At 44.3% G+C, this 26,933-nt stretch overlaps 1 protein-coding gene across 1 annotated transcript in view; it reads left to right on the top strand.

Moving 5' to 3' along the window:
* LOC148507550 (S-adenosyl-L-methionine-dependent tRNA 4-demethylwyosine synthase TYW1-like) overlaps positions 1 to 26,933 on the top strand; it is a 217,297-nt gene that overhangs the window by 154,587 nt on the left and 35,777 nt on the right. Inside the window, exon 14 of the mRNA XM_088445921.1 lies at positions 6,959 to 7,069. Coding sequence (XP_088302047.1) covers positions 6,959 to 7,069 — 111 coding nt within the window. The remainder of the gene's footprint in view (positions 1 to 6,958; positions 7,070 to 26,933) is intronic.

The following is a 26,933-nucleotide window of genomic DNA, read 5'->3' as shown; positions in this document are numbered from 1 at the left end:
CTCAGGATTTGGCCATATTTTACACGATCTGTCCTTCCAATGTGTCGGAATCGGCCAGATCGGGTTAAATATCGCTATGTGTATGGCCAGTATTACATTTGGAGAAATACCACCATATGCTTGAAATCTGTACTTGTATAAGAGGAATTGTAGTTCAAATAGGAAAATGAAACCTAACATAAATGTTATGGTAGGGCTGGCTGAATGGTAATGTCAGTGATGTAGTGATTGTAGATCCCATGACTTTGAAAGAGACCCCAGTAATTGATAATAAAATAATATTTAAAATGAAAAGTTTTCTGTTACCACTTTTCATTATTATATGCAAGCAATGGAAGCTCCTTCTAGATTGTATTTCCATAAAAGTTGTGATAGAAGCACTGGAGAAGTGTGGAATGGCTTCTATGTATGTCCTAGGTTCCTGTCATATGTGTTCTGAAACCCCCAGGAGAAGTCTGTTTGGGAAAAACAGACGAGAAAATCCGGTTTGGGTCCTGGGGGTGTGGATGTGAGGAGAGGGAGGGCCCCATCCACAGGCCACTCCAGGTTTTGGGCCTTTCAGCCTGGTAACAGGCTCATTAGGGCTTGCAGCTGGAAATGGCTAATATAAGCTGGGTTTGTTTGTGGCTGAGTTTCACACCTGGGAGAGCAGGCAGACTAGCCTGCTCAGAGACACTTGGTTACTTTCCTTGTAAGTACTGTGCACGTGTTTTGTTGATGGTGAGGGCAATAGGCTGTGTAGCTAGGGCCCAGCCGGGCTAGGACTTATGTTTGTTTTGTTTATGTTTATTTGAATTTGGCACAATAAAGACTGGCGCCGACCAGTTTGTGCGAGAACCCCAGACTTGTATCCTGTTTCTATGGCTGCTGCGTGTGTAAAGAGGGAATCCATCTACCCCAGGAGAGGGATCCCTATCCCGACTGTGTCACAAAATATAAACTGTCTATGTACAGTGCATTTTACATAATGCATGTTTGGGGGCAAAATTATGGTTTCTGGTAATTATTCTCCAGCTTCCATAGTTAATGAGAGCTATTGTAACAAGGCAGGAGAACTGCATGGGGCAATCTGACGAGCGTGTGTAGCCATATTCACCCCAATCCTTATAAGAAATGTTTTTTTTTTTTTTTACATATAGTGCAAAAGGCAGCAAGTAACTTGTTCTCAATTAACCTGAAAAAGAAGCCCACCAACAAAATCATGTCGTTTTCTCACCTTTTATTGTCCACTACTGCAGAGGGAATTTGGCTTTCCTGTTCTATATAGAAAGCATATCCGTTTTTCAACAGACCCTTTTTTTTTTTTCTCTCAAATTTTCTTTTAACGTTTAGTACTATATAGTAGCTTAAAAAAAATCTGCTTCCCTCCATAATACATTTAATTCCCTTAGTTTGCTTAGTGTCTTTTTTTTTTTTTTTTTTTGTATTTAAAGTCATTGTAAAATATATTTTTGCTTTGTTAAGTTTTTGCTGTGTGCACACTATGGTCTTCTTTGGCAAATGGCTAACTCTGAAGTTAAACCATAATATGTTTTGATATGACATGGGCAAAAAAACAGTTACCCATTTGTCATTAAAGTGGCTTAAGTGTGCTAGATATAGTATACACATGACCAGGGAAGAGGTGATTTTATTGCAATGATATCACTTGACTGATAAATAAATCTAAAGCTGGGTATACACACACAACCAATATATTTGCAGATCGAGTGATCACAATGAACAACCATCATCTGACTTCTGGCCGTGGGTCCCGCTGGTCGGAGGGTGTGTCACGTCCTCCCTCCCGCGCGGTCTCTGCCGCAAGTGTACGGGGTGGTCAGCAGCTCGACCGTACACACAGCATGATGCCCCAATATATCTGCAGATGTATTGGGCATCAGCTGTGCAGCAGAGCCCACGCGGTATGTCTGTGGACAACGTCGTTCATAGACTTATCTGTAGTACATACTGGCTGATGTGCACCCAATATATTGGCCAATATATCTGCCAGATTGTACCAAGCATAAAAGTCTCTGCTTGGGATTCCAAACAATAGCTTACACGCCTTTGGGCTAAACCAAAAATACTTCTATTTGTTACTATTTCAGTATGAATCTTTTTTTTGGAGGAATATGCCACCATTCCTCCTGCAAATGGATGTGCATTTTTACTGTTAAGGTGGGTACACACCTGACAGATATATCTGCAGGTAGAGTAATCTGCAGATATATCTGTAGATGATGGTCGTTCATACACACTGAACTACCATCATCCATTTGACAGCCACGGGTCCCGCTGGCCGGGGGGTGGGTACACCCCCCCCCTCTCCCCGTGGCTGCCGCTGCATGTGTACGTTGCAGACATATCTGTCCATTGGCTGAGGTTCACAGACATCTCGTGTGTGCACACTGGCCGACGGGCAGTAGATATATTGGCCGATCAATTGATCGGGCAGTAGATATATTGGCCAGTGTGTACCCAGCATTAGGACACCATATTTTCTTAAGACATCCCTTTGTTTTACATAATTGGCCATGATTAAGAACCCAGTGATCATTGTAGTGCTGCAGTTATTATTTTCTTGTAGAACCGTTTGTTTTGAGGGGGTTCTGTTATTTATTTTTTTAAACAGTTTTGGATTTTATGGATAATGTTATAATGCCTTATTTTAGACATTAATTGATGTTTATATTTATTTTTGTTAAAGCATTTAATATTAAAATATTTATACCACCTATCTACACTAGGTTTTGTTTATAACATATGATTTTTTAGCACAAATGTAATGTGGCTAAACTAGTTTGTAGCAATATAGTATATTGTAGTGCTAAAAATCCCTAGCCGTTTGCAGTAAGGCAGTCATTAGCTGCCCAAATATCCCATGTCAGAAATATTTCACTGTATTCTGCCCACGTCTCCAGCATAGTGTGATTATTTATGAGCAAAGCTTCAGAAATATTAGTGGGGTCTTGTGAAAAATGTGTGAGTCACACATTGAATTCCCATATAATTGTTCCATTGCAGCTAAATGCATTAACTATATTGGATGTTTTGAATTCTTTACACCCGACCTGCTGAAATATGTTTTTTCTTTTTTTGTAACTGCCTCATACCCAGTATTTATATAACAGGAACATATGATCTTGTTTTTCTAACCATAAAGGAAGCAGAAAAGCACACCAGGCTTAAACTCCTCAACCACATGAAACCGAAAAACAATGAAATCTAAACAGTGAACTAATCGGATTTTCTTCTAAAATAACTTTATCATATGTAGGAGTGAGGGGAAAAAAGCAACATATGTATGTAGGTGCTGATGCCTACCCAACTATAAATCTGCTTTTATGTTATGTTATAATATTGATTTTCTGTGTGACCATTACTTTATTTTGGCTCAGGGTAGGAGTTAGAATTATAATCCAATAATTGATTTTGGCTAAAGGCAAAACTATGCTATGTTGGTTTCCAACAAATTAATGTATGCTAAATGAGTACAGTGGTCACAACAGATGACAAGACTGGAATACAAAATAGTTAGACACTTAAAGTTTAACTGACAAGTAGGTTTTAAATATGATGTGCACAGAAAACAAATAGGGGGGGAATTCAACTAGCCAACAATTTTTTGCACACTTCGCGTGTGAATTTCACTAATCGTGTTTTTGCGCTCTCCCATTTTTTGCACAATACAATTACAAAAGAGTTGCGATGCAGCATTTGCACAAAAATTCTTCCTGCTTTTACCTGCGATAAGTATAGGTGAATATGGGGAATCTGCCTGTACCCCAAGAAAAGGCAAAGTGATATAGGGTAACATTATTAAAGTTTATTATTAATGTCCCTAATAAAGGTATTTTGGGCTTCCTAAATTGTCATGGCTGTTTTATACATATTTCTAAAACTGTCAAATAATGGTAGAAAACAAGTGTTTTTCTGCAGTATAAATGTTCTTTTTAAAATGGGGCTGCATAAAAATGTCTAAGTATTATTTTGTCTCATTTAAAGACACTTTTTAAAAAAACATCTAAATACGCCTCTAAATTCCACCTACAATATTAAAAACACCTGTCCTACTCATATAGCACCCCCATATACCTGTCCCACATCAATTATCCAATTTTCCTGCATTTTGCTCTTTCACCCCAAAAATGACATGTAATTATTAGCCACATTAAGCTACAGATGTGCCCACATACATCTATCCTCCGTGCGCCACACAATGAGGGAGCTCAGTGTAACTCTGTAGCGCCGAGCGTCTTTTGTTGCATCTTTTTACCTTAAAATGCATCTTATTCGCACAATGATGCTAATAGATAGCACAAACAGCTTCTGCTGATTAAAATGATATGCAGCATGCCTATGTTCTGTGTATGACTGCGAGTGTATCTGCATGTGAAATGCTACGTTACAGTGTCAGTGGCTGTGACACTAACTTAGTATTTAGCATGCAGATGCACAGAGAACATAGGCATGCTGCATATCATTTTAATCAGCAGAAGCTGCTTCTGCTATCTATTAGCATCGTTGTGTGAATAAGACTCATTTGGTCACAGAGCTTTGTTTCAAATTGTCCTATCCAGCAGTTTGTGAAAAGTTAGGTGTTGTGCTCTGTGTTTTAAGACTAGGAGACAGCTGACTAATGCCAAGAGCAAGTTACAGATCTTTGATGACAGCAATTTAAATAACTTGTTATTAGGAGCCAGAATAGCTGATATTGCCAGTTTTTGCAAACCTGCTTCAGGCACTTAGTGGCACTGCAAAAACATTAACACCTTTCATTATTCTGTTGGACAGAAAAATATTTCTATGTACAGTGAGTAACAGGTGATAGAAGTGCATATTTTCTTTAATTATCGGGTAGTTATGTGATGCTATTGTCTTATTTTTTTTTTTATTTTTTTTTAGCAGTAATTTGTATATTGCACACACTTTCCACAGCTCTTTACAGAGCGTATGTAGTCATCCACATCCATCCCTGACCGAGTGGAGCTTGCATTTTCTATCCCCTATCAGATACACACACGTATATACACTAGAGTAAATTTTTGTCAGAATCCAATTAACATGCCAGTATGTTTTTAAATTGTGGGAAGAAACCGGAGCACCCGGAGGAAACCCACGCAGACACGGGAAGAACATATACATCCCACACAGTTAGGGCCTTGTTGGCAATCGAACCCAAGACATCAGTGGTGTGAGGCAGTAATGCTAACCGTTACGCCATCCACGTGCACCATCCTTATTCGACAGCATGAAGTACAAGACATAGAGCAAGTGACCCAGTTTTTTTTTTTTTTTTTTTTTTTTTTACAGTTAACCATAACTGTATTTTTTAGTTAGTCTGTAAGTAGTGTTACATTTTTAAAGCCTATAAAACAAGTACATTGGTAATTCAGGTAATACAGTGAAATTTAAAAACACCATGAACATAATTTAGTTTCTAGACACTACTGTACTTTTTGCAAAGCCTCAAGGTAGCATTTTATGTCCTCGTCCTATGAAACCAGTAGACAGACAAGTGTCAGGGTTCAGCCTAGGATCGGCTATCTCTTACCTCCGTGCCAGCTTACCTCCGTGCCGGCTTCCCCTGACTTCCTTGTGACTTCGCCTGGTGCAGTGAGGGGTGAGATGCTGAGTATTCTACCTTAGGTGCTTTTGCGGACTTCCATGGTCGGCTGTGTGTTTTGGGGATCGGAGTTCCCATCATGGGTGCCGCCATGACAGTTCCTCTCATGTGACAGTCCTCCTAACCAATGGTAGCATGATCTGTCAGCTGACGCTGTGCTCCAATAATCTGCTACCCCTGGGTATACATCCGCCCCCAGAACTTCAGGAAGATGCTGTTCAACTTCGTTATTCCAAGTGCCTGTGTTACTCCCACTGTTGCTCTGTGCTATATCCTTCAGCGTATTGCTTCAGCCTGCTCACAGTTTTCCAGTTTCCTGTATTAGCTTCCATGCTAACCCTTACTCTGAGACTTTAGCTTTCTCACAGTACTTCAGTGTTTCATGTCCCTTCCCTGTGTGTCTTTGTATATGTGCTGCTAATTCTATTGCAGCTTTCCTGTGGCTATTACCCTGTGTCACTGAGGTGTCAGATTACCTGCTAGTACTAATTAGCTCACAGCTGGACCTCCAGCACTCTCCTAGTAATTGCCTTTGTCCAGTACCAGCATTACTAGCTTCCCCAGTTTATTCCTGCCTTCCCTCTGTGTTTTACTGTGTTTATCAGCTCCAGAATCTGTTGCAGTTCCTGTACATTTTCCTGTGTTTCCAAGCTAGCCTGCGATTGGGATTACTACATGTGCCTGTGTCCACTTCTCTCTGTGTCTTGTTTGTGCAGTCAACACCTACATTTATAGCTTTCCAGTGCATGTTGGTGTTCTTTGCTCTGTGTCTTGTCTCTGCAAATCAGCTCTAAACATATCTAGATTTCCCAATATATGCCTCTGTTTTTCTGTGCAATCAGCACTTGGATTTCTTATAGATTCTCAGTACACTTTCCAGTATTCCTATGCTAGCCTGTGATTAGGATCCCTAAACAGCGTTTCAATATCTAAGCATCCAGTTTACCTCCTGTGCTCTAGCATTTGCTTTGTTAAATATAGTTTCCGGTCTTCTGCCATTCCCAGGTACCTGTGCAGAGGGCCGCGACCTGCTCACTTGGTGCAGCGGAAAACCAAATCCCAATTGGAGGGGTCACTGGAGAAAACCACCAAGTGAGTTAGACTCCGCGCCTCTGGGCAGGTCTAGCCAAACCTGTGTTCGGCCGCAACTAGGAGACCTAGTCCAGTCACTTCCCAGGTCACCTGAACCCCCCGGCTTACCGTCCTCCACAGAGGAACATTTGCATCGGATCGTGACAACAAGTTTGAAATTGGGCTTAATTGATATCCTAACTGTTTAGTTGTGTAAGAGTGTGTATTCTCCTCAGTGTAGTCTGTATTAAATTAATTCCTTCAAATGTATTTTTATAGCAACAAAGAACAGTATACAGGCTGACTCTTGTGAAAGCTTGGAATGTGGATGAACTGAAAGCCTACTCAGACCTGGTGATTATTGGCAAACCAGACTTCATTGAAGTGAAGGTAAGTTACTACATTGACATATCTGGGTGATGTGTTCAAGGATAATGCTTGAATGATAGAATTGAATGTGGACTTTATGGTTATTAAAAGGTGTGTTGACTAGTCCGTAGAGAGTGCATTATGTGCTCTTTCCCGAGGTTCGAAGTAACACTATTTTGCGGGTGTTTGTAAACCATGGATGTAAAACCTGGTGACTGGTGCTCTTTCTGTGTATTCTTAAAGCTTAATATCTACTGTTCCCTTCTGATCAGCATAGTTGTCTTATTTACTTTGATCAGCTACTTGCTGCACATTATCTTCTTGGTAAAATGTTCATCATTGAGCAGCAGACTTGGTGGAATCAAAAACAATATGTGGTGAGAATCGCCTTCTACAGCAGTATTGATTTTTTTTTTTAAACCTATCACTATGGGGTCTATTTATTATTTTCCTAAACCCCCTAAAATGACCATTCCTTATCGCTGCATATTGCATTGATTTGAGATGTATATTTCAAGGTGGTTATCATTGTAGACACACTGGGACATGGGCTCTGAAAAGAGTCTGTCATAGTAAAGGTTAAAAAGTAAAATAATTGCTTATGCAATCAATTTACTTCCAGGTTTATACCTGGGTGAGCTTATGCGCATCATTTGGTTACTGGACAGGGAATTGAAGATGTAGCCAATACGTTACAATCGGCTAATGCCATCTAAAGATGAGGTTTTTGGAGGTTGGTAAATTGCTTCAGACTGTAGTCCCCATTGAGAGTAATGGGGACTGTGGTATCCTGCATTAGTTTGCTTAATGTAGGAGATATTTCTGAAACTAAAATAAATAGGCCCCTATATGTAATGCTTTTGATAAATGTACAGTAATAATAGTACTGTACTATCCACTATATAGTTGGTCTATATTAAAGTAGCTATTGTATGTGGTCAGTTGGGCATTCTTTTACAACATTGTAAGCATGCATTCTATTTATTATCTGCAACATTATGCTGCTTACATCAACAATATAAAGTGAGACTTTGCAATAAGTAAACACTTTTTTTGCCAGCCTAAATTCCCTGTTAACTTGCAAACTTGGGGCATTATTTATCAAATACATTATCTGGCTCTTTCTGATATTCCAATAAATGTAAAATTTTTAACCATCTCTGGAATATAATTTTACTTGCAAAGTATCATGAGGTATAGCAATAATAAATGTTCACTACTGCAGGTAAGGGTTAAAATGGTCTTAATTTAATAAATATACTAATATCCTTGTCCCCGAGTCTTAATATACCAATATAGTGAACAGACAGTATCAGTAACAACTACTGTGGTAAAAATGAAAAGTTCCAAATATACCAATGAGTCCTGGAGTAAAGTGTTCATATAATGGAATCACATGATTACAGTACAAATAATACGTATCCGAAGGGTATGTAGTCAAGAAGCCAGTGGTCAGAGTTGTACGCTATGCCGATGCTTAAGCAAATTGATTGATTGTTTTTTCAATGCGGCTGAGTCAAATTGCGCATGTGTCAAGGTACATTATCGTAGTTGCACGGTGCAAGTCTTTAATAGCAGTGTGATTGACAGCCAAGGAGTGTTTGGGATGGCAACTGGGATTGTCTGCAATAAAGGCAGGCGTGTCTCGGCTGTTTTGGGGGCGTCACATCCTGTGTCTGTGATCCCATACGCAGATAACATGGCTTCTGCATCTCCGTTATGGTGACCATAGACTTAAGGGGCATACACACTAGATGATTCGCTTCATTAGCGACATCGTTTAATGTGTCCCTGTCAGGGGTGTGCTCAATGTCGTTAATTACATTGAGCGCACACAAATTGAACAATATCATTTACAATATCGTTCAGTGCCGGGCACCTACCCTCAATCCTGAGCATGCAACAACCTGACAATATTGTCAGGTTGGCCTGCATGTTTGGGCGATGAACAACAAAGACCAACGACCTGCAGGCGCGTGCATCGTTCGTTATCGTTCGTTTTTGCGCACAAACTGGCCGATATAGAGAAGGATAACGATATCGTTATCGTTCAGTCATCCAGAATATCGGCAAGTGTGTATACATCTTTATTCGATGAGCCGATGTTTGTTTGCCTGATCTGCATCCGATGTTGTCTATGTATATGCAGTTGCGGACAGCTGTGATGGCCCATGTCGGCATCTCAGTACAGATCCCGGGCGCTGCTGCATTAGCATATTTTCGCACATCCACAGCAAGGAAAATCACAGCTGCGGGAGCATTCGGGTACAACTCTGAATCTGTCACAATATTTCTAATAACAAGAAAGGGGGCTGGACAGGAACCATGCTTTACTGTTGCCTGCAGACACTCATTATTGTACCGCTCTCCAGCCCTTCGGTGAATAAACTGCCTTCTGTTATAACCAAATATTTGAAATTTTAACTCATCAGTCCAGAGCACCTGATGCCTTTTTTCTGCACCCCAGTTCCTATGTTTTTGTGCATAGTTGAGTCACTTGACCTTGTTTCCATGTCGAAGGTATGGTATTTGGCCGCAATTCTTCAATGAAAACCACTTCTGGCCAGACTTCTCCTAACAGAAGGTGGATTTACCTGGGTCCCACTGGTTTCTGCCAGTTCTGAGCTGATGGCACTGCTGGTCATCTTCCAATTTTTAAGGGAAGTAAGCATGAGGTGTCTTTCATCTGATGCACTAAGTTTCCTTGGCCGACTACTGCGTCTACGGTCCTCAACGTTTCTATGTGCTTATTCAAAAGAGCTTGAACAGCACATCTTGAAATCCCAGTCTGCTTTGAAATCTTTGCCTGGGATACACTTTGCTGATGCAGTATAACTAACTACCTTGTGTCTTGTTGCTGTGCTCAGTCTTGCCATGGTGTATGACCTATGACATGAAACGGTCTTCCACAACCTCACATTTGTAGCAGAGTTTGGCTGTCCTTACCCAGTTTTAGACTTTCCACACAGCTATTTCAGTTAATGACTGTTTCTTCCTACATATGAAAATGATGATCATTATCACCTGTTAGGTTTATGATTAACCAATCATACCAAACTATAATTCTACAAAATGACTCTGCAAGTGTACCTAAAAGAATTGATGCTGTTTTGAAGGCAAAGGGTGGTCAAACCAAGTATTGATTTGATTTAGATTTCTCTTCTGTTCATTCACTTTGCATTTTGTTAATTGATAAAAATAAACTATTACCACTTCTATTTTTGAAAGCATTCTTACTTTGCAGCATATTTTCTACACTTGCCTAAAACTTGCACAGTATTGTGTGTATGTACAACGGGTAAATAAGTATTGAATACATCAACATTTTTCTCAGAAAATATATTTGTAATGGGCCTATTGTAATCAAGTTTTCACCAAAAGTCAGCAACAACCCATGCATTCCACGAAAGCAAAGAAATCGAACCATAGATGTCCATAAAATAAGTTATGTGTAATAATGTCAAATGAGACAAAAAAAAAAGTATTGAACACCTGAAGAAAGGGAGGTGCAAAAAGGCATGGAAAGCCAAGACACCAGCTGGAAACTATCAGTAATTAGAAAGCAATCCTGCCCCTTGTCAGTGCAAATTAATATAAGCTGGTTCAGTTCCAACTGATGATCTATAGAAAGGTGTCTCATTACCAAGGTGTCACACAAGAAACACCTCATGATGGGTAAAAGCAAAGAGCTCTCTCAAGACCTTTGCAACCTTTTTTCTTAAAAACAATAAAAAATACTGAATTAAAGATAACATACATTATACTAAAAGAACACAATATACAAAATATAATGTGGCAGACATAAGAAACTATATGGCATTCAATATGATGACATAGAATATGTCACATAAATTACTGACCATATATATATATATATATATATGTATGTATGTATGTATATATATATATATATATATATATATATATATATATATATATATTAAAAAAGCAGGATATAGAGTATAGTCAACATCTTATAAGCAGATGTTAATAGGAGCCCGAAGGCGCCGTTCGGGCCCATGTATCCGGATATAAGTACACAGAATAAACATAACAAACAAAAAATTATCTACTTTTTACCTCGCTGCTTCTGCTTATATCAAATGTATGTGTGCACAATGTTTCATTACCACATCTACCCAAATATCACAACCACACAGAAAAGAAATATAAAATAAACCCGTAAAATAAACCTCCCCATAACCCTCCCCTAACACAAAACAAACCACCTCATAACCTCCCACCCTGTATAACCTAACTCCAACCCAGGCATACTTGGATCCCTTAACCCCCAACCCACCGCTAACTACACTCATATACCTAAACCCCCACCCCCAAACTGAAATAAAGGATAAATGACAGGGGCAAAATACTAATGGCCCTAAACTAAGCCAGACTAGCCCCAGCCCTCCCGCAACATTCAAAATTTTAGTACATTCCATCAGAGAAGTGGCAATATATTACAGATCTTAAATAGAACCTGGAGAAAAGTTGAATTAAGCATACAACTCCAGGATATATAGAATTTCCAGCAACTAAACATAATAACATGCTTCAAAATAGTAGTATTAGTCCGGCCATATCTCTATCCCTTGAAAAGGTGAATTTGAAGTGACAGTGCCATCCCAGCACATATGAAGGGGAATAGAAGAGGCATACTGAAGTGGTAAAACCTGGTATCTCTGCACACGTAATAGGAATAATGGACAAATTATCAGTGGTAAAACACCCAGAAATAGTATAGCAATCAGACTCCGATTAAATCCCATCCATTGGAAGGAATACATTTGGGATGAAGTCAGTCATAGAAGCTGTGATGGTTGCAATTTCAGAAATTGGTTGTGTAACTTGCTCATCCACATCACAGCATCTCTCGGGTAAAACTTGAAGGAAGGGTATCTTCTTGTATGTTTTCAAGCTGTGTAAGAAGTAGAGGCCCCGACAGCCTGAAGGATTTGTTGCAAACAGGAAGCAATGTCACACAGCAGGAATTCCAGTATAGCAGAAAAAAAACAGGATTTGTGCTGCAGAAGTGAGCACTCAGCGGCAAGGTGGTGGAGGCTAGCACACCGCCAGAGCTCGACACCAAGAGATGTACCCGGACAGGGGAGCTCAAAATGGCTGATAGCACCAGCACTTCGTAAACTTCACCGCCAGGTGCATCAAATGAAAGATGGCCGCCAGCCTTTACATATGCCGAGGCCAGGAGGAGAATCCCACTATGGGCAACAGGAGGATGATATCCCAGGAAACAACGAGATGTCCGCTAGAAGGATAACGGCAGTTCCAGGAGCAGCGTTTCAAAGGAGACTACAGATTCGCAACAACAGACCAGGGAGAAGTCCAAAATGGCGGCAGCCACTTCCACCGCAACTCAAACAGGTAGCAAGAGGCAGAGCTTGCAGAGAACCAACAGCGGAGGTCCCGAAGCACCAGAGTCATGGCCGGAAACCAGGAGAGACCAGCAGGTAAGTATCAATCCAAGCAGCAGCAACAGAGACCAAGAGCAGGGACAGAGGCACCAGACCGCATGCAGGATGGACAGGCCAACTTCAACTCCGGTTGATACCATGTAAATCGCCAGGACAGGAATCTAGCATGGTGCACCAAAGGAGGCATGCGGTATTAACCGACTCTGGTAGCGTCCGTAAAGCCAGAATAGTTAACTGGCAAGGATATATTCAGGATACATTTCAGCCAATGATCCGAAATACACAGCCAAAGACACTCTCAATTGGTTTCAGAGAAAAAAAATAAAGCTGCTAGAATCGCCCAGCCTATCACCTGACTTGAATCCAATTGAAAGTCTATCGAAAGAACTAAAGATCAGAGGGCCTGATTCAGACCCGGATGCTATTTGCGTTCGCTCGCTGGCTAAAAGGGGCCGGCTATTTAAAGCATGTGCTGGCACTGCGTTGCGTAAACCCGCCCACTAAGTAATAGCGAGCGGCTGCACTATGCGCTCGCACCTGTATAAGGACGCCCCTTTGCCACTCGCAACACACGTCATCTCCGGCAGTTGTAGGATTAATCGGGAACATCGAGAGTCATCGGAGCTTTATCCGCCACAGCATTGCGAGCAGTTCTGGCTAAAATACAGCCCAGTCACGTGTGTAATGACGCTACTTTGCTAATTATGCACACCCATTAAACGCCGTGCTGACGGTCGGGCACGTCTGCATTCGCACATCCACACTCCCGTTTTCAAGCACCTTCCCCTGTTACCACCCACAAACTGCACTGTCACTCAAAATAGTGGCCCGACTGCGGGCTATGGACAAGCACTTTCCCATCGCAATGGCTGGTTCATGCACGCACATTGCGACTCATACGCATGCGCAGATTGTGAAAAATCGCTCAATGCGAGTGCATCTTAGCGTCTGGGTCTGAATCAGGCCCAGAGTTCATAGAAGAGGCCCACGGAACCTTAAACATTTGAAGACTCTTTGTGTGGAAGAATGGGACAAAATCGCACACCTGAGCAACGCATGCACCTAGTTTCTCCATACAGGAGGCGTCTTTTAGCTGTCATTACCAGCAAAGGCTTTTGTACGAAGTATTAAATAAATTTCAGTAAGCGCGTTCAAAACTTTTTCACTGTGTCATTTCACATTATTACACATCTATGGTTTGATTTCTTTGCATGTGTGGATTGCATTGGTGGTTGCTGACATTTGGTGAAAATTTAATTACAATAACCCCATTACAAATATATTTACTGCGAAAAATGTTGATGTGTTCAGTACTTATTTTACTCGCCGTATATATTTGTATTTGTGTGTGTGTGTGTGTGTGTGTGTGTGTGTGTGTGTGTATATATAGAGAGATATCTCTGTCTCTCTCTCTCCCAACCGCGAGGTCCAGGCAGGCATCCGGCGGAAGCAGGGGATTTCACAAGGGGTTGCCCAGCAACGCCGATGCACATCCAGTGACGTCATCGGGGGACCCGGCTGCCGCGATGAGCGGTGAAGAAAAAGAACTGTGTGTTCAGTGAATACAGACAGCCGCGCAATCCGGCTGTGGATACAAGAATAAAATGTTAATGGAAAGTGGTGTGAAGTAAGACATAGGTGGTGTTAAAAGAATGTACAATAAGTTTAAAAAGCAGTGCATAATAAAGAAAGGTTAAAGAAGACTGCTGTATGGCAAAGAGTAGGGCTGGATGTGGAATGTCAGAGACAAGGAAAATACTGAAAGAGGTATATATGGACAGTGATGTAAGACAAACCTGTCTAAATGCACAATAGAGGTGAGAATGACCAAGTCACCATCATACCTCGCAAACCAAAGGAAAAAAAATTGATGCAAATGAACTATACAAAAAAGGAAAGAACTGCATAGCGTTGCCACGTATAATGTCACACAATGGAAAAAGAAATATGTATATAGCCTGGAACATGATACATAGACAGGAGAGGTTCCAAAAGAAAAGGCAAATGAGGCTAAGGGCATTAAGAGAAAGAAAAGGACAAGGCAGAAGAGTGAAGGAGGGGGAGGGGGGGGGATGAGCGGGTTCAATTCTCTGAGAAACGAACCCACCTGAATTTCGGGGGATCCTGCCCCGGATCCCTCGCCCGAGGCAAAACCTCACAATCCCGCTGTCTGGCCGCGAGGTTTTGTATTGAACGAGCTTAACGCTGGTTGGCTGAGAGAGCTGTTTGTCACGGCTCTCAGCCAATCAGCGTTAAGCCCATTTAATATGCACACAGGAAGCAAAACAAGATGGCACCCGCCATCCCCCGCTCCCTGACACCACCGGCACTCCCTGTGGCCGACACCCCCGGCACCCCCACTGGCAGCATCCCCCGCTGCCGACACCACTGGCACCCCTACACTGCTGCCCCACATGCTGAGGACACCATCAGTGACCCCCATACTGCCGACACTCCCACACTGAGGACAATACCAGCACACCTGCACTGCCGACACTGTCAGCACACATGCACTAAGGACTCTGCCGGCACCCTGCATTGAGAACACCCCTGCACTGCCAACAGTCAGCAAACCTGCACTGAGGACACCGCTGGCACTGCCGACATCGCCAGTACCCTTCACCGAGGACACTGCCAACTCCGCAGCACTGCAATTCCATGTACTGAGGATACCATCAGCAACCCCCGCACTGCCGACACAGCCAGCAAACCTGCACTAAAGACACCACTGGCACTGCCGAGCTAGCCGGTACCCTTCACTGAGGACACTGCCAGCACCGCAGCACTGCCATTCCATGTACTGAGGACACTGTCAGCAACCCCTGCACTGCCAACACAGACAGCAAACCTGCGCTGAAGACACCGCTGGCACCCCTGCTCTGCTGACACCGCTGATACCCTGCACTGAGGACACTGCCAGCACCGCAGCACTGCCATTCCATGTACTGAGGACACCGACAGCAGCCCCGCTCTCACAGTCACAGTAATTGCACTATTGGCATATCCAACCCACACTGTATAACACACTGTATCCGTGTTGGAAATTGGAAGCTGAACTGCCACATGTTAGTGCCGCCAACTGTGTCACTTAGCATAGCCAGCCAGCTAGCTGGATGCAACCTTTTGGCCTTAACTAGATGAAAAAAAAATTGTGAGGTGGTCAAAATTGATTGGAAATGACTGGAAATAAATGTTATTGAGATTAATAATACTGTAGGAACAAAAACAGGCCCATTTTATGTGATTTTTAGCTGTTTTTATGATATTTTAAGAGAAAATCCAGAAGCAAAACCAAAAAACAAAACGCCAAGGAAAAAAATCCAAAACCAGATTCAGATCCAAAATCAGGGGAGATCCAAAACATTTGGTGTATGTATGTATGTATGTATGTATGTATGTATGTATGTATGTATGATATTATCTTGCATCCTACCTATGCTTGTCTGTCTCCTGTCCAGAATAGGTAGGAGGCTGAAAAATAATTAACCGGACTATCTATAATCCAAGAATGTGACATAGAGATCTATCACACGTCTACATTCTAATAATATATGGTACGCTTAATATAAATGGTGCGTGCCCAATTGATAAAAACTATTGCACTATGAGGCGCTTGTTGTTCACCTTTTGTTTTGCATGACTATTGGGATCCATACAACAAGGGTCCGTTTGGAAAAATGTGAGCAGTCAATGTCAGAACCATAGTGGACGAATAAATTGAACTGGATTCATATTTATTCTTTAAAAGGACTGATCAGAACGTCTGACTGGTTTAGCGCACGGACTAGTACCTTATCACCTTGATAGATAGATATATCTATCTTTCAACTCACTTTAGCAACTTTAAAATATGCTGACCCCCAATTTCAAGTACCCCAAACCTGATGGCAATAGTTATTTTTCCCCAAAAAATCTTCTAAATGCTCTTCTGCAGCACTTTCTTCCAAGCCGCATTTATGCACCTGCCGCGGCTATTACAAACCCCAACTTCCTTCAAGAGATAATAACGGGGGTACCCATAGTGATCCCCTATGTCTAAACATCTTTAGGGTGTCCCCTGGAATATCTTCCGAAAATTCCCGATCAGTCCTGTCAGCTGGCATTCGGGAGGGATGTGTATGTGTGGCAACACACATACACATCCTATGTCCCTGTGGTCAATAGAGTAGGTTTTTTGTTTTGCCAAGTCTCGGGGATGCTACGGAGACCAGCGCAAGGATATAGGCGAGTATGATTTCTTTTTTGCAGGGCCATTCATTATGCATATTCCATCTGGTATAGGTAAGTATGTGTGAATGGGTAGGTGTGTGTAATAAAGTTATACTGGACACTGTGTGTGTGTGTGTGTTTGTTTTTTTTTTTTTTTTTAAACTATTTTACAGTGAAGTTACAAGTGCCGCATGTCTGCTGGCACTTGTAGTTCCACAAGTGCAAAATGGCAGGCATGCTGGCACTTGTAGTTCCACTGTAAAGTACGATAGTCTTACAATATTTGCCCCCCCCCCCCCCCCATACCCACCGCTCCAGGAGTATGGGGAAGAGCCCTGGGCTTCAGCGGGGGGGGGGGGTGTGGATCACTGGCTTGCGCTGACCGACTTGGGGTGCTAATGCTTTGGACTTGGAGCCCTGGTGATTGGGTCTCTGGGCTGTGGCATTACACCCCGGTCGGTTGGGTCTGATGCTGGTCTTAAATATAGGGGGTACCCCACGTCTTTTTTGCCCCCTATATTTAAAACCAGCACTGGTCCCTGCAGCCTGGTGTTGGTTTCTAAAATACGGTGGTAACCTACACATTTTGTTCCCCGTATTTTTAGAAACCACCACTGGCTGCCAATCCTGGGGCTGGTTTGGCTTTTGGAGGGGGGCTCTATGTCTTGTGTTTATATCTATAAAAAAAAAAACGTGAATTTTAGGGAAAAAATCCAGGAAACCCCCTAAAGATGTTTAGACATAGGGGGGATCACTATGGGTACCCCCATTTCACCCTTGCCAAGATATGAGGCAGCCGGTATCCCGATTGTATACCCATGTCTGGACATCTTTAGGGGGGTCCTAGGATTATTTCCCGAAACTTCCCGTTTTTTTACAGCCGATCCAAGTATCGCCAGGTCCCGTTTTCGCCTACTTTCAAATTGAATACGGGGATACGAGGGCACGTGCGTGATAATTTAACGCCGCTCGGCTCAAATTGAATACGGGCCTATGTGTTATATACACCTTATACACACAGCCTGCAGGTACTTTTATACAACATTTTCAATAATTTTGTGGCTTAAAGAAAGTTTGTGTACATGTATAAAACTCAGTTATGTTTCATATACACCCTATACACACAGCCTGTAGGTCATTTTATACAATATTTTTAATAATTTGTGCCTTAGACAAAGTTTGTGTACATTGAACCATCAAAAATCAAAGGTTTCATTATCTCAGTCAAGCCAAAAAAATTCCGTATTTCGGAATATTTGGATATGGGAGACTCAACCTGTGTGTGTGTGTGTGTGTGTGTATGTATGTATGTATGTATATACATACAGTCAGGTGCATAATATTGGGACATTGGCAGAATTTTCATATTTTGGCCTCTACTCACCACCACAATGGCTTTGAAATGAAACAAACAAGATGTGCTTTAACTGCAGACTTTCAGATTTAATTTGAGGGTAATTACATCCAAATCAGGTGAACGGTGTAGGAATTACAACGGTTTCTATATGTGCCTCCCACTTTTTAAGGGGCCAAAAGTAATGGGACTATCAACTTAAAAGCTATTTCATGGACAGGTGTGGGCTATTCCCTCGTTATTTCATTATCAATTAAGCAGGTAAAAGGTCTGGAGCTGATTCTAGGTGTGACATTTTCATTTGGAATCAGTTGCTGTTGACTCTCAATATGAGATCCAAAGAGCTGTCACTATCAGCCATTACAGTTCTGCACCTGACTGTGTGTATGTATATGTGTATATATATATGTGTGTGTGTGTGTGTGTGTGTATATATATATATATATATATATATATATATATAATATATATATATATATATATATATTATATTTATTTCTACTTCAGGGTCCATAGGGTATCCACAGGATACCTTGGGGTATAGGTGTGACGTCAGTCATCGGGCACCATAGAGTTAAGCTTTCAGCCTCCCAGGATGCACTAGGGTCCCCCTCCTATACCCCGCCCCCGAGCCAAGGCACCTCAGTTTAGTTTGGTGCCCGGCCGGAGTCGGGTGCACCTGTTGGAGTGGGGGCTAAGAAGAGCCCCTGAAGTTTTCCTGCATGCAGCTGTGGCTGCACATCTGGATGTACAGCATGGACAGTCAGTCCCTGGGGACTGGCTGCAGCGTGGAGCCAGGTAAGAACCTGCGCTTCCACTACCCCCCTGGGACAGCGGACCGCAGCAGAGCGGTAGCGCTGCGGCGTCCCGGGGGTTAAATGCATGCCAGGGGAGCGCGCCTTCCCTGTCTCACAGCCGGCGCCTCCCCCGCTGCACACAGCCCTCTCTGCACTCTGCCGACTGGCCCTGTGGCAGCGCTCCTCCCCCAGGCCAGCCTCCTCTCTGCACCTCGGCGGCCATCTTCTTGAACGCATGGTGAACGCTGCTGGAAGCCTGGACGGAAGCATCGTGGTCTGGGTCCCCCCGCATACCTCTCCTCCGTTGTGGTCAGGTCTGTGTATGCAGCGCTGTGTCCTACCAGACTCTGTGTCTGCGTAGTTGAGTGATCAGCGCTGGTTAGTGCAGGAATTGATTTTCTTTGCATTGTATGTGACTGTGCTAGCGCTGCTGCCTGTATCTTCTATTCTGACTGTCAGCTTTATTACTGTCCCTGTTCTTTCTGCTAAGCCCTTGCGGTGCAGTGTGGTGCTGCAGGGTGGTCTCTCGCCTCTTTAAAATACAATTTGTGAGAGGGGGTCACATACTTAGTACCATCATGTCTGAAAGTGATTTTCCTCTCCGGCTACAGTGTACTACGTGTAAAGTACCTTTAGCGGAGGGGGAGGGTAGCGCGGAGGGCCTCTGCCGGCAGTGTTTGTTAATGGCGCGGCCTATTACGATTACAGCACCGGTACAGGAGCCGCCCTGGGCTTGTTTCGCTCAGGCGCTTACAGCCTTAGTGGGCCAGTTAGCTCTGCAGCCCGCGTTTACGCAGATGGGTTTGTCCCAGCAGTCCGTGGTGTCGTCACCCATGCAGGGTTTCCCAAGACAATTGGTGGTACCCCGCAGTCTCCCTATTTCCCGGTTTCTCAGGAGCCGGCGTGGGTTAACTCCCTGACGAGTTCTGTACAGCACTTGTCGGATGTGTTGCAGGGGGAGACTGTGATGCGGCCACATAAACGGCCGGTGGCGTCTCTGTCTGCTCCTTATGAGGATGACAAAGGGACGTCTGATGATGGGGAATTCTGGATCCTTACGATCAGGAACCTCTCCATACTAAGGACGCTGACGCTAGGTCCAAGGTGTATATTCCTGGACTTATTCGGGCTGTCCGCACAGCCTTGGTGATTGAGGACGAAGTTCCCCCAGCTGCTAAATCCAAGTGTGCCTTTTTTAAGGATGTGAAGGGTGACGCCACAGTCTTTCCTCTTTCGGGTCAGTTAATGGACCATTTAGAGGAGGCGTGGAACCAGCCTGGCAAGCGATACCAGCCGCAGAGGCGCCTGGCAGTGGCTTATCCGTTCGCGGATAATTATTTTGCTAAGTGGGAATCCCCTCCACAGGTGGATTCTCATGTGACACGTCTTGGCCGTAGTGCCACATTGCCGATGCCATCCAAGTTCTCCCTTAAGGATGCTACGGACCGCAAGGTGGAGATCTGCCTGCGATGGAGCGCTGGGCGGATTCATTGGAGGCGTCCTTTGATTCCGACTGTCCGGCCGAACAAACGGAGTTGATTGGTAATCTCCGTGATTCGGCCACTTATGTCAACGAGGCGGCCTTAGACATTAGTACACTGGTGTCTCGAATTTCTTCAGCAGCGGTGGCTGCTCGTCGCACCTTGTGGTTGCGATCCTGGAAGGCGGACGCTGACTCCAAAAAGGGTTTGGAGGCGTTGCCCTTTAACGGAGAAGTTCTCTTCGGTCCAGATCTGGACAAAATTGTGGCCACGCTGGCGGCAGCCAAATCGGTATGTCTCCCGTCGCCCGCGGTTCCTTCTGGTTCAGGACCATCGTCCTTTCGGTCTTATAGGGCCCAGGGCAGGCCCAAACCACAGTCTTTTCCCCGACAGGCTGGTCCCAAGAAATCGGCCAAGCCCCGGAAGCAGGCATGGAGTACCAGACGTCCGGCCCCTAAGCCTGATGACAAGCCTGCGGCCTGACGGTCCGGGCCTCCCGTTGGGGGCTCCCAAAGTGGGAGGCCGCCTGCTGCAGTTCGCCCGGTGTTGGTCGGTCACAACGACAGACACTTGGGTTCTCGAGGTGGTCTCCCACGGGTACGCCCTCTCTTTCCGGCACAGACTCCGGCTCAATTCTTCACCACGGGTCTACCATCAGACCGGAACAAGGCCACGGAGCTGCGGAAGGTCTTGCACACTATGCTCCAGGCTGGAGTTATAGTGCCTGTTCCTTTCTCCCAGAGGGGCCAGGGTTTCTATTCAAATCTTTTTTTGGTGCAGAAACCCAATGAGTCGTATCGTCCGATTCTCAACCTCAAAGCTCTCAACAAGTCTTTGCGGGTGCCGAAGTTTCGGATGGAGACCATACGGTCCATCATTCTGGCGCTGGAACCTGGGGACTACATGGTGTCATTGGACATACAGGACGCTTACCTGCATGTCCCTATTCTTTTGCGCCATCAACAGTTCCTCAGGTTTGCAATCCGCAGCGACCACTTTCAGTTTCGGGCGTTACCTTTTGGCCTGGCGACAGCGCCGCGTGTGTTCACCAAGGTGATGGCAGTCATGGCGGCTTCTCTGCAGCTGCAGGGAGTCCGCATGTTGCCGTACTTGGACGACCTGTTGTTAGTGGCATGATCTCCAGAGCTCCTTCTACACCACTTGGACCTGACCATTGCGCTACTGCAACGGCACGGCTGGTTAATCAACTGGCAGAAGTCCACTCTAATCCCGTCTCGGCGGATTCTGCACCTCGGAGCCTTATTGGACTCGGGACAGCAAAGGATCTTTGTGACGGGCGAAAAGATCTCTGCTTTACAGTCGAGGGTGCGCAGTTGTCTGCAAAGCCGCCGGGTGTGTCTACACTCAGCGATGAGGTTACTTGGCTCCATGGTGTCGGTGTTCGACATGGTGGAATATGCCCAGTTTCACTTCAGACCTCTGCAGTACCTGATCCTGTCCAAGTGGAACGGGCTGCCTCAGTCTCTAAAGTCCCAGACGATAGTGCTCACCCCGGAGGTTCGCCTGTCCCTTGCCTGGTGGTTGCAGACGGCCCATCTCAGCAAGGGACGTCCGTTCTGGGTACCAAATTGGGTCCTGTTGACAATGGACGCCAGTCTTCGGGGCTGGGGAGCAGTTTCGGGTCCACACTTGTTCCATGGCAGGTGGACGCCGACAGAAGCGGAGCTTCCAATAAATATCTTGGAACTCCGTGCGGTCTTCAATGCTCTCCAGCAGGCACATCGGGTTCTCCAGGGTCGTCCGGTGCAGGTCCAGTCGGACAACGCTACCACCGTGGCCTACATAAACAGGCAAGGAGGAACCTGGTCGGGCGGCTCTCGTAGAGGTGTCTTGGATCCTGGTATGGGCAGAGCGCAATCTTCCGGCCATATCAGCGGTCTTCATCCCAGGAGTGCTAAATTGGGAGGCGGACTTTCTAAGTCGCTAGGACGTTCATCCGGGGGAATGGTCCCTGCACCCGGACATTTTTCAACTGCTGGTGGACAGGTGGGGTCTTCCAGAGATCGACCTCATGGCATCCCGGCACAACAACAAGTTGCCGGTGTACGGGTCTCGCACAAGAGACGAAGAGGCGTCTCTGGTGTATGCTCTGTCCGTCCGGTGGACGTTCCGGTTCGCATACCTGTTTCCTCCGGTTTCCCTTCTTCCACGGGTAATCCGGAAATTCAAACAGGAAGGATGGACGCTCCTGTTGATAGCTCCCGCGTGGCCCAGACGGCACTGGTTCGCAGACCTTCAGGGTCTGTCCGTGGACAGTCCTCTGCGGTTGCCGCTACGACCGGACCTTCTGTCGCAGGGTCCTTGTCTTCACCCTGATCTGGCTCGGCTGTCTTTGATGGCATGGCTGTTGAGACAGCCATGTTGAGGTCCAGGGGGTTTTCCAGCTCTGTGGTGCGTACCATGTTGCGAGCTCGGAAACCGTCGTCCGCGAGGATATACCATCGCGTGTGGCATACGTTCTTCCAATGGTGTCGACCGAGACTAGATCATGGGCTTCGCCTTGCTTCTTTGAAGGTACAGGTTTTGGCCCTGTCTGTCTGGTTTCACCGTAGGATTGCTACAATCCTGGATGTGCGCACCTTTATGCGAGGTGTTCTCCGCATTCAGCCGCCCTTTGTTCCACCTGTGGCGCCTTGGGATTTGGCTGTGGTCCTGAGGGCTCTCCAGGGACCGCCGTTTGAACCACTGGGCTCAGTGGACCTTAAATGGCTAACAGCTAAGACTGTTTTCCTTCTGGCCATAGCTTCGGCCAGACGTGTTTCTGATTTAGGGGCTCTCTTGTAGACCCCCTTTCTTGATTTTTCATGGGAACAGGGCAGTGCTCCGCACTCGGCCTGAATTTCTTCCCAAAGTTGTTTCCCAGTTTCATGTTAACAAGGAAATAGTTGTTCCGGCCTTTAACTCACCTGGTCTTTCAGTGGGTGAGGCCACTTTGGATGTTGTGCGGGCCTTAAGGACTTATGTTGACCGCACTTCTTCGTGTAGGAAGTCGGACGCCTTGTTTGTCCTCTATGGCTTCCGTAAAAAGGGTTGGCTTCTTCAAAGCAAACTTTGGCAGCCTGGATCCGTATGGCTATTTCTGAAGCTTATCTTCATGAAAGTCTTCCGGTTCCTCCTTCTTTGAAGGCTCATTCCACTAGGTCTGTGGGTCCTTCGTGGGCAGCTCGACGTGGTGCCTCTGCAGTCCAGATCTGCAAGGCTGCTACGTGGTCCTCTGTCCATACCTTCGTGAGGTATTACAGGTTTGACACCTTCGCCTCTTAGGATGCTTCCTTCGAGCGGCGGATTCTCCTTTCAGCACAGGAGCGTCCCCACCCTTAAAGGATACTGCTTTGGGACATCCCTAAGGTATCCTGTGGATACCCTATGGACCCTGAAGTAGAAAATATGAGATATGGTAAGAACTTACCTTTGTTATCTCTATTTCTACGAAGTCCATAGGGTTCCACAGGACTCCCGCCCTGTCGCACCTGTGCTGCAGATGGGCTTTGTTCTGGTCACCGGTTTTTCCGTCTCCCTCTGGTGAGAGTGTGATTCTTGTGTGTATCCAGATCTTCTTTCTCTCTCTTCCTTCTCCTCCTCCTGCCTATGGCTTGGTAACTAACTGAGGTGCCTTGGCTCGGGGGCGGGGTATAGGAGGGGGACCCTAGTGCATCCTGGGAGGCTGAAAGCTTAACTCTATGGTGCCTGATGACTGACGTCACACCTATACCCCAAGGTATCCTGTGGAACCCTATGGACTTCGTAGAAATAGAGATAACAAAGGTAAGTTCTTACCATATATATATATATATATATATATATATATAATATATTATAATTAATCTCTATATCAATTACATATGCATGTGTATCACGTAATTGGGAGTCATCCACACACCTGAAAAAGAGAGTAGGAGCACATTTTCCACCCTGCATGACACCACTTACCACTAGGAACTCTTCATGTGTCTCGAGATGTCACTCAAATCACCCCACCTGCTTCCAAATACCGCACTTGCCACTCTGACCATCACGCCTGCTTCTTCATACCACAACATATGCCCCTCTGACCACCTCACATGCCACTTAGACCTCACGACATGCCTAAACATGCTATATGCCAGTCTCACTTCTCATAACTGGAACATTGTGGACCCATAGCAAAGTTTTGAAGGGCCCTCAATGTTTTTAGAGATACACCTGCAATGTTCCACTTCTTAATGCTTTCAGATGTCGACAGTCAAAATGTCGACAATGCAGTTTTAGCCTAACCACCACCCTAACTGCAGCCTAAGACCGGGTACTCACTTGTACGACCGGCCAACTTGCCGATGGTCGGGGCGATTCACCTTAGTCCCGTACCATGTAATATTGCTGTTATAAAGAGATTTTAATGACATTGGCATTTGTATGCACTGCACCACATAATATACTTTTGATTGGCCATGCAGAACGGGAGCACTCAATCGGGCATACATACTGCACGATATGCCCGATTTGCCGTTATGGCTTACCCTATTTACCCACACTACCCTACCCGAACTGCAGCCTAACCCTACCCTTACTTCAGCCTTACCCTAACCCTACCCTAAATTCAGCCGAATACTATACACATTCATAATGACGACATTCTAAATGTCAACATGAGTACATAACCTACATTACGGTTTATTTCTAATAAATTACTACATATTATTAAAAAATAATAAGTGTAAAATGTACAGTAAGTGACTTACCTTCATTGTGAAAAAACAGGATCCACTTGTACTGTAGCTTCCACTCAGGCTTATGTTGTGTGGAAGGTCAATATGATGCTTTGTTCTTCCCTCTTTTTGTGTTCATTTTCTGCTGAAGTTAAACCAGTGTAGGGTAGAGGGTGCCGAGGATGGAAGAATGGGGGAATTTGGAGCTGTGAGGGGGGAGAAAGCAGGAAAGGGGAACCTGTGTGGGCAAAGGGGGTGGTCAGGGCTGCCGTGGATAAAGGTGTTAAGCGGTAATTATGCCCCTGCCCTGCGGCGAAAGGGGGAGCCAGGGAAGGGCAAATGAGTTAAAAAAAAATTTCTCTAGAGACCATTCACTTCCCTGATGTATTCCATGACCAATATTTTATGATGCCATCGTTCCTAGTAAATTGATGTGCTGCATTTATTAACTCTGGTTCATCCCACCGATGCCTGTGTGTAGACCGAAATTTGTGTTTAGCATTTGTTGCGCTTGAAATTAGTTCAGCTTCCCCCAAGCTTAATGTATTATCTGCCTTACACCATTTGTGCTGAAGTCTCTCTCTAGGCTACTGTACTTTCACACATTGTGCCACATGCATATTTATGTTCTCGTTTTTTTGCAAAACCATAAATAAAACATTATAAAAATATTTTAAAAAGCTGCCGCTTTTTTAATTACTTTTTAATTATTTTATGTAACAAATTAATGACCGTTATTTATTTGCTTGCACACATTAGGAATCACATTCTGTACTCTGGTTATCGGGGTTTATTTTCCACTTAGGACAGTAATTTAATGTTTATCCCACGGAAAATAAATAATGAAATATGAACAAAAACAGCCAGGTGTTTTTTGTATGCCAAATGCATTAGGAAATCTATTGCTAACTCTTGAATAAAACATAAATAACTGAATGCACAGTTTTTCCAACAGACAGGTCTTTAGTAAAAAAAAAAATATATATATATATATATATATATATATATATATATATATTATAGGAAAATGGCACGGGCAGCACTTCTCCAATATCAATAAGAATATAACTATGCAGGTGCCCACCAAGGCAGCCGGACACTCCGCCAGCAGACATAGAGAAATGCAGGTAGTCGGCGGCACTCAATGCAGCCTGACGAAAATACTCCATGTATTGAAACGTTGGTAACATACCCTGCCTGCAGAGACTTTATTTATGCATTGAGTGCCGCCGACCACCTATATGCACAGTTTTAGATCGCCACTCCATATACTGTAATAAATCCAGCCACCGGAGTACAGGAGTACAATTTCACGAGAGCCTGACTCACAGCAGGGACACCATGGTAATATATCCAAACAGGTAGCACTCCACGGGAAAACTTGCTTTACCTGCAACGTTTCAGACTATTTATTTCATCTTTCATCAAGGCATAAGTTATATAACAGCAATCTTACCTTTATATAGACCCAGTGACAAATACCACCAAGCAGACAGTCCAGCACCGCCGGGTGGCGTGCGTCATGACCAATAATAAGTGTATCCCCAGTTACCATAGAAACGCAAACCGCTTCAAACCAAAAGCAAAGAATCAGGAACAATTAATCACAACATTACATCTAACATACTGATGTCTCATAACACTGTCTGTACTGAACATCATACTGTATGTAATAGCATGATATTGCTAATATATAGATATACAAAAAACATCTAGATATACTAAACATACTGTTGTCGCATAGCGCTACCAGAACTAACAAGAATGACAGCTGGATATAGCCCATGAACATTCCTTCATATAAAGAACATGTTACTGAAATATAATAAATCAGAGATAAAAGCACAGAGAAATATCTAAGTGCAAATAACCAGCTGAAACTTATGTATGTTTTTATAAAGATAAA

The sequence above is a fragment of the Taudactylus pleione genome, unplaced genomic scaffold (assembly GCF_031769625.1).
Source record: "Taudactylus pleione unplaced genomic scaffold, aTauple2 ptg000391l, whole genome shotgun sequence".
Lineage (NCBI taxonomy): Eukaryota > Metazoa > Chordata > Amphibia > Anura > Myobatrachidae > Taudactylus > Taudactylus pleione.
This window is presented reverse-complemented; position numbering and strand designations above follow the sequence as displayed.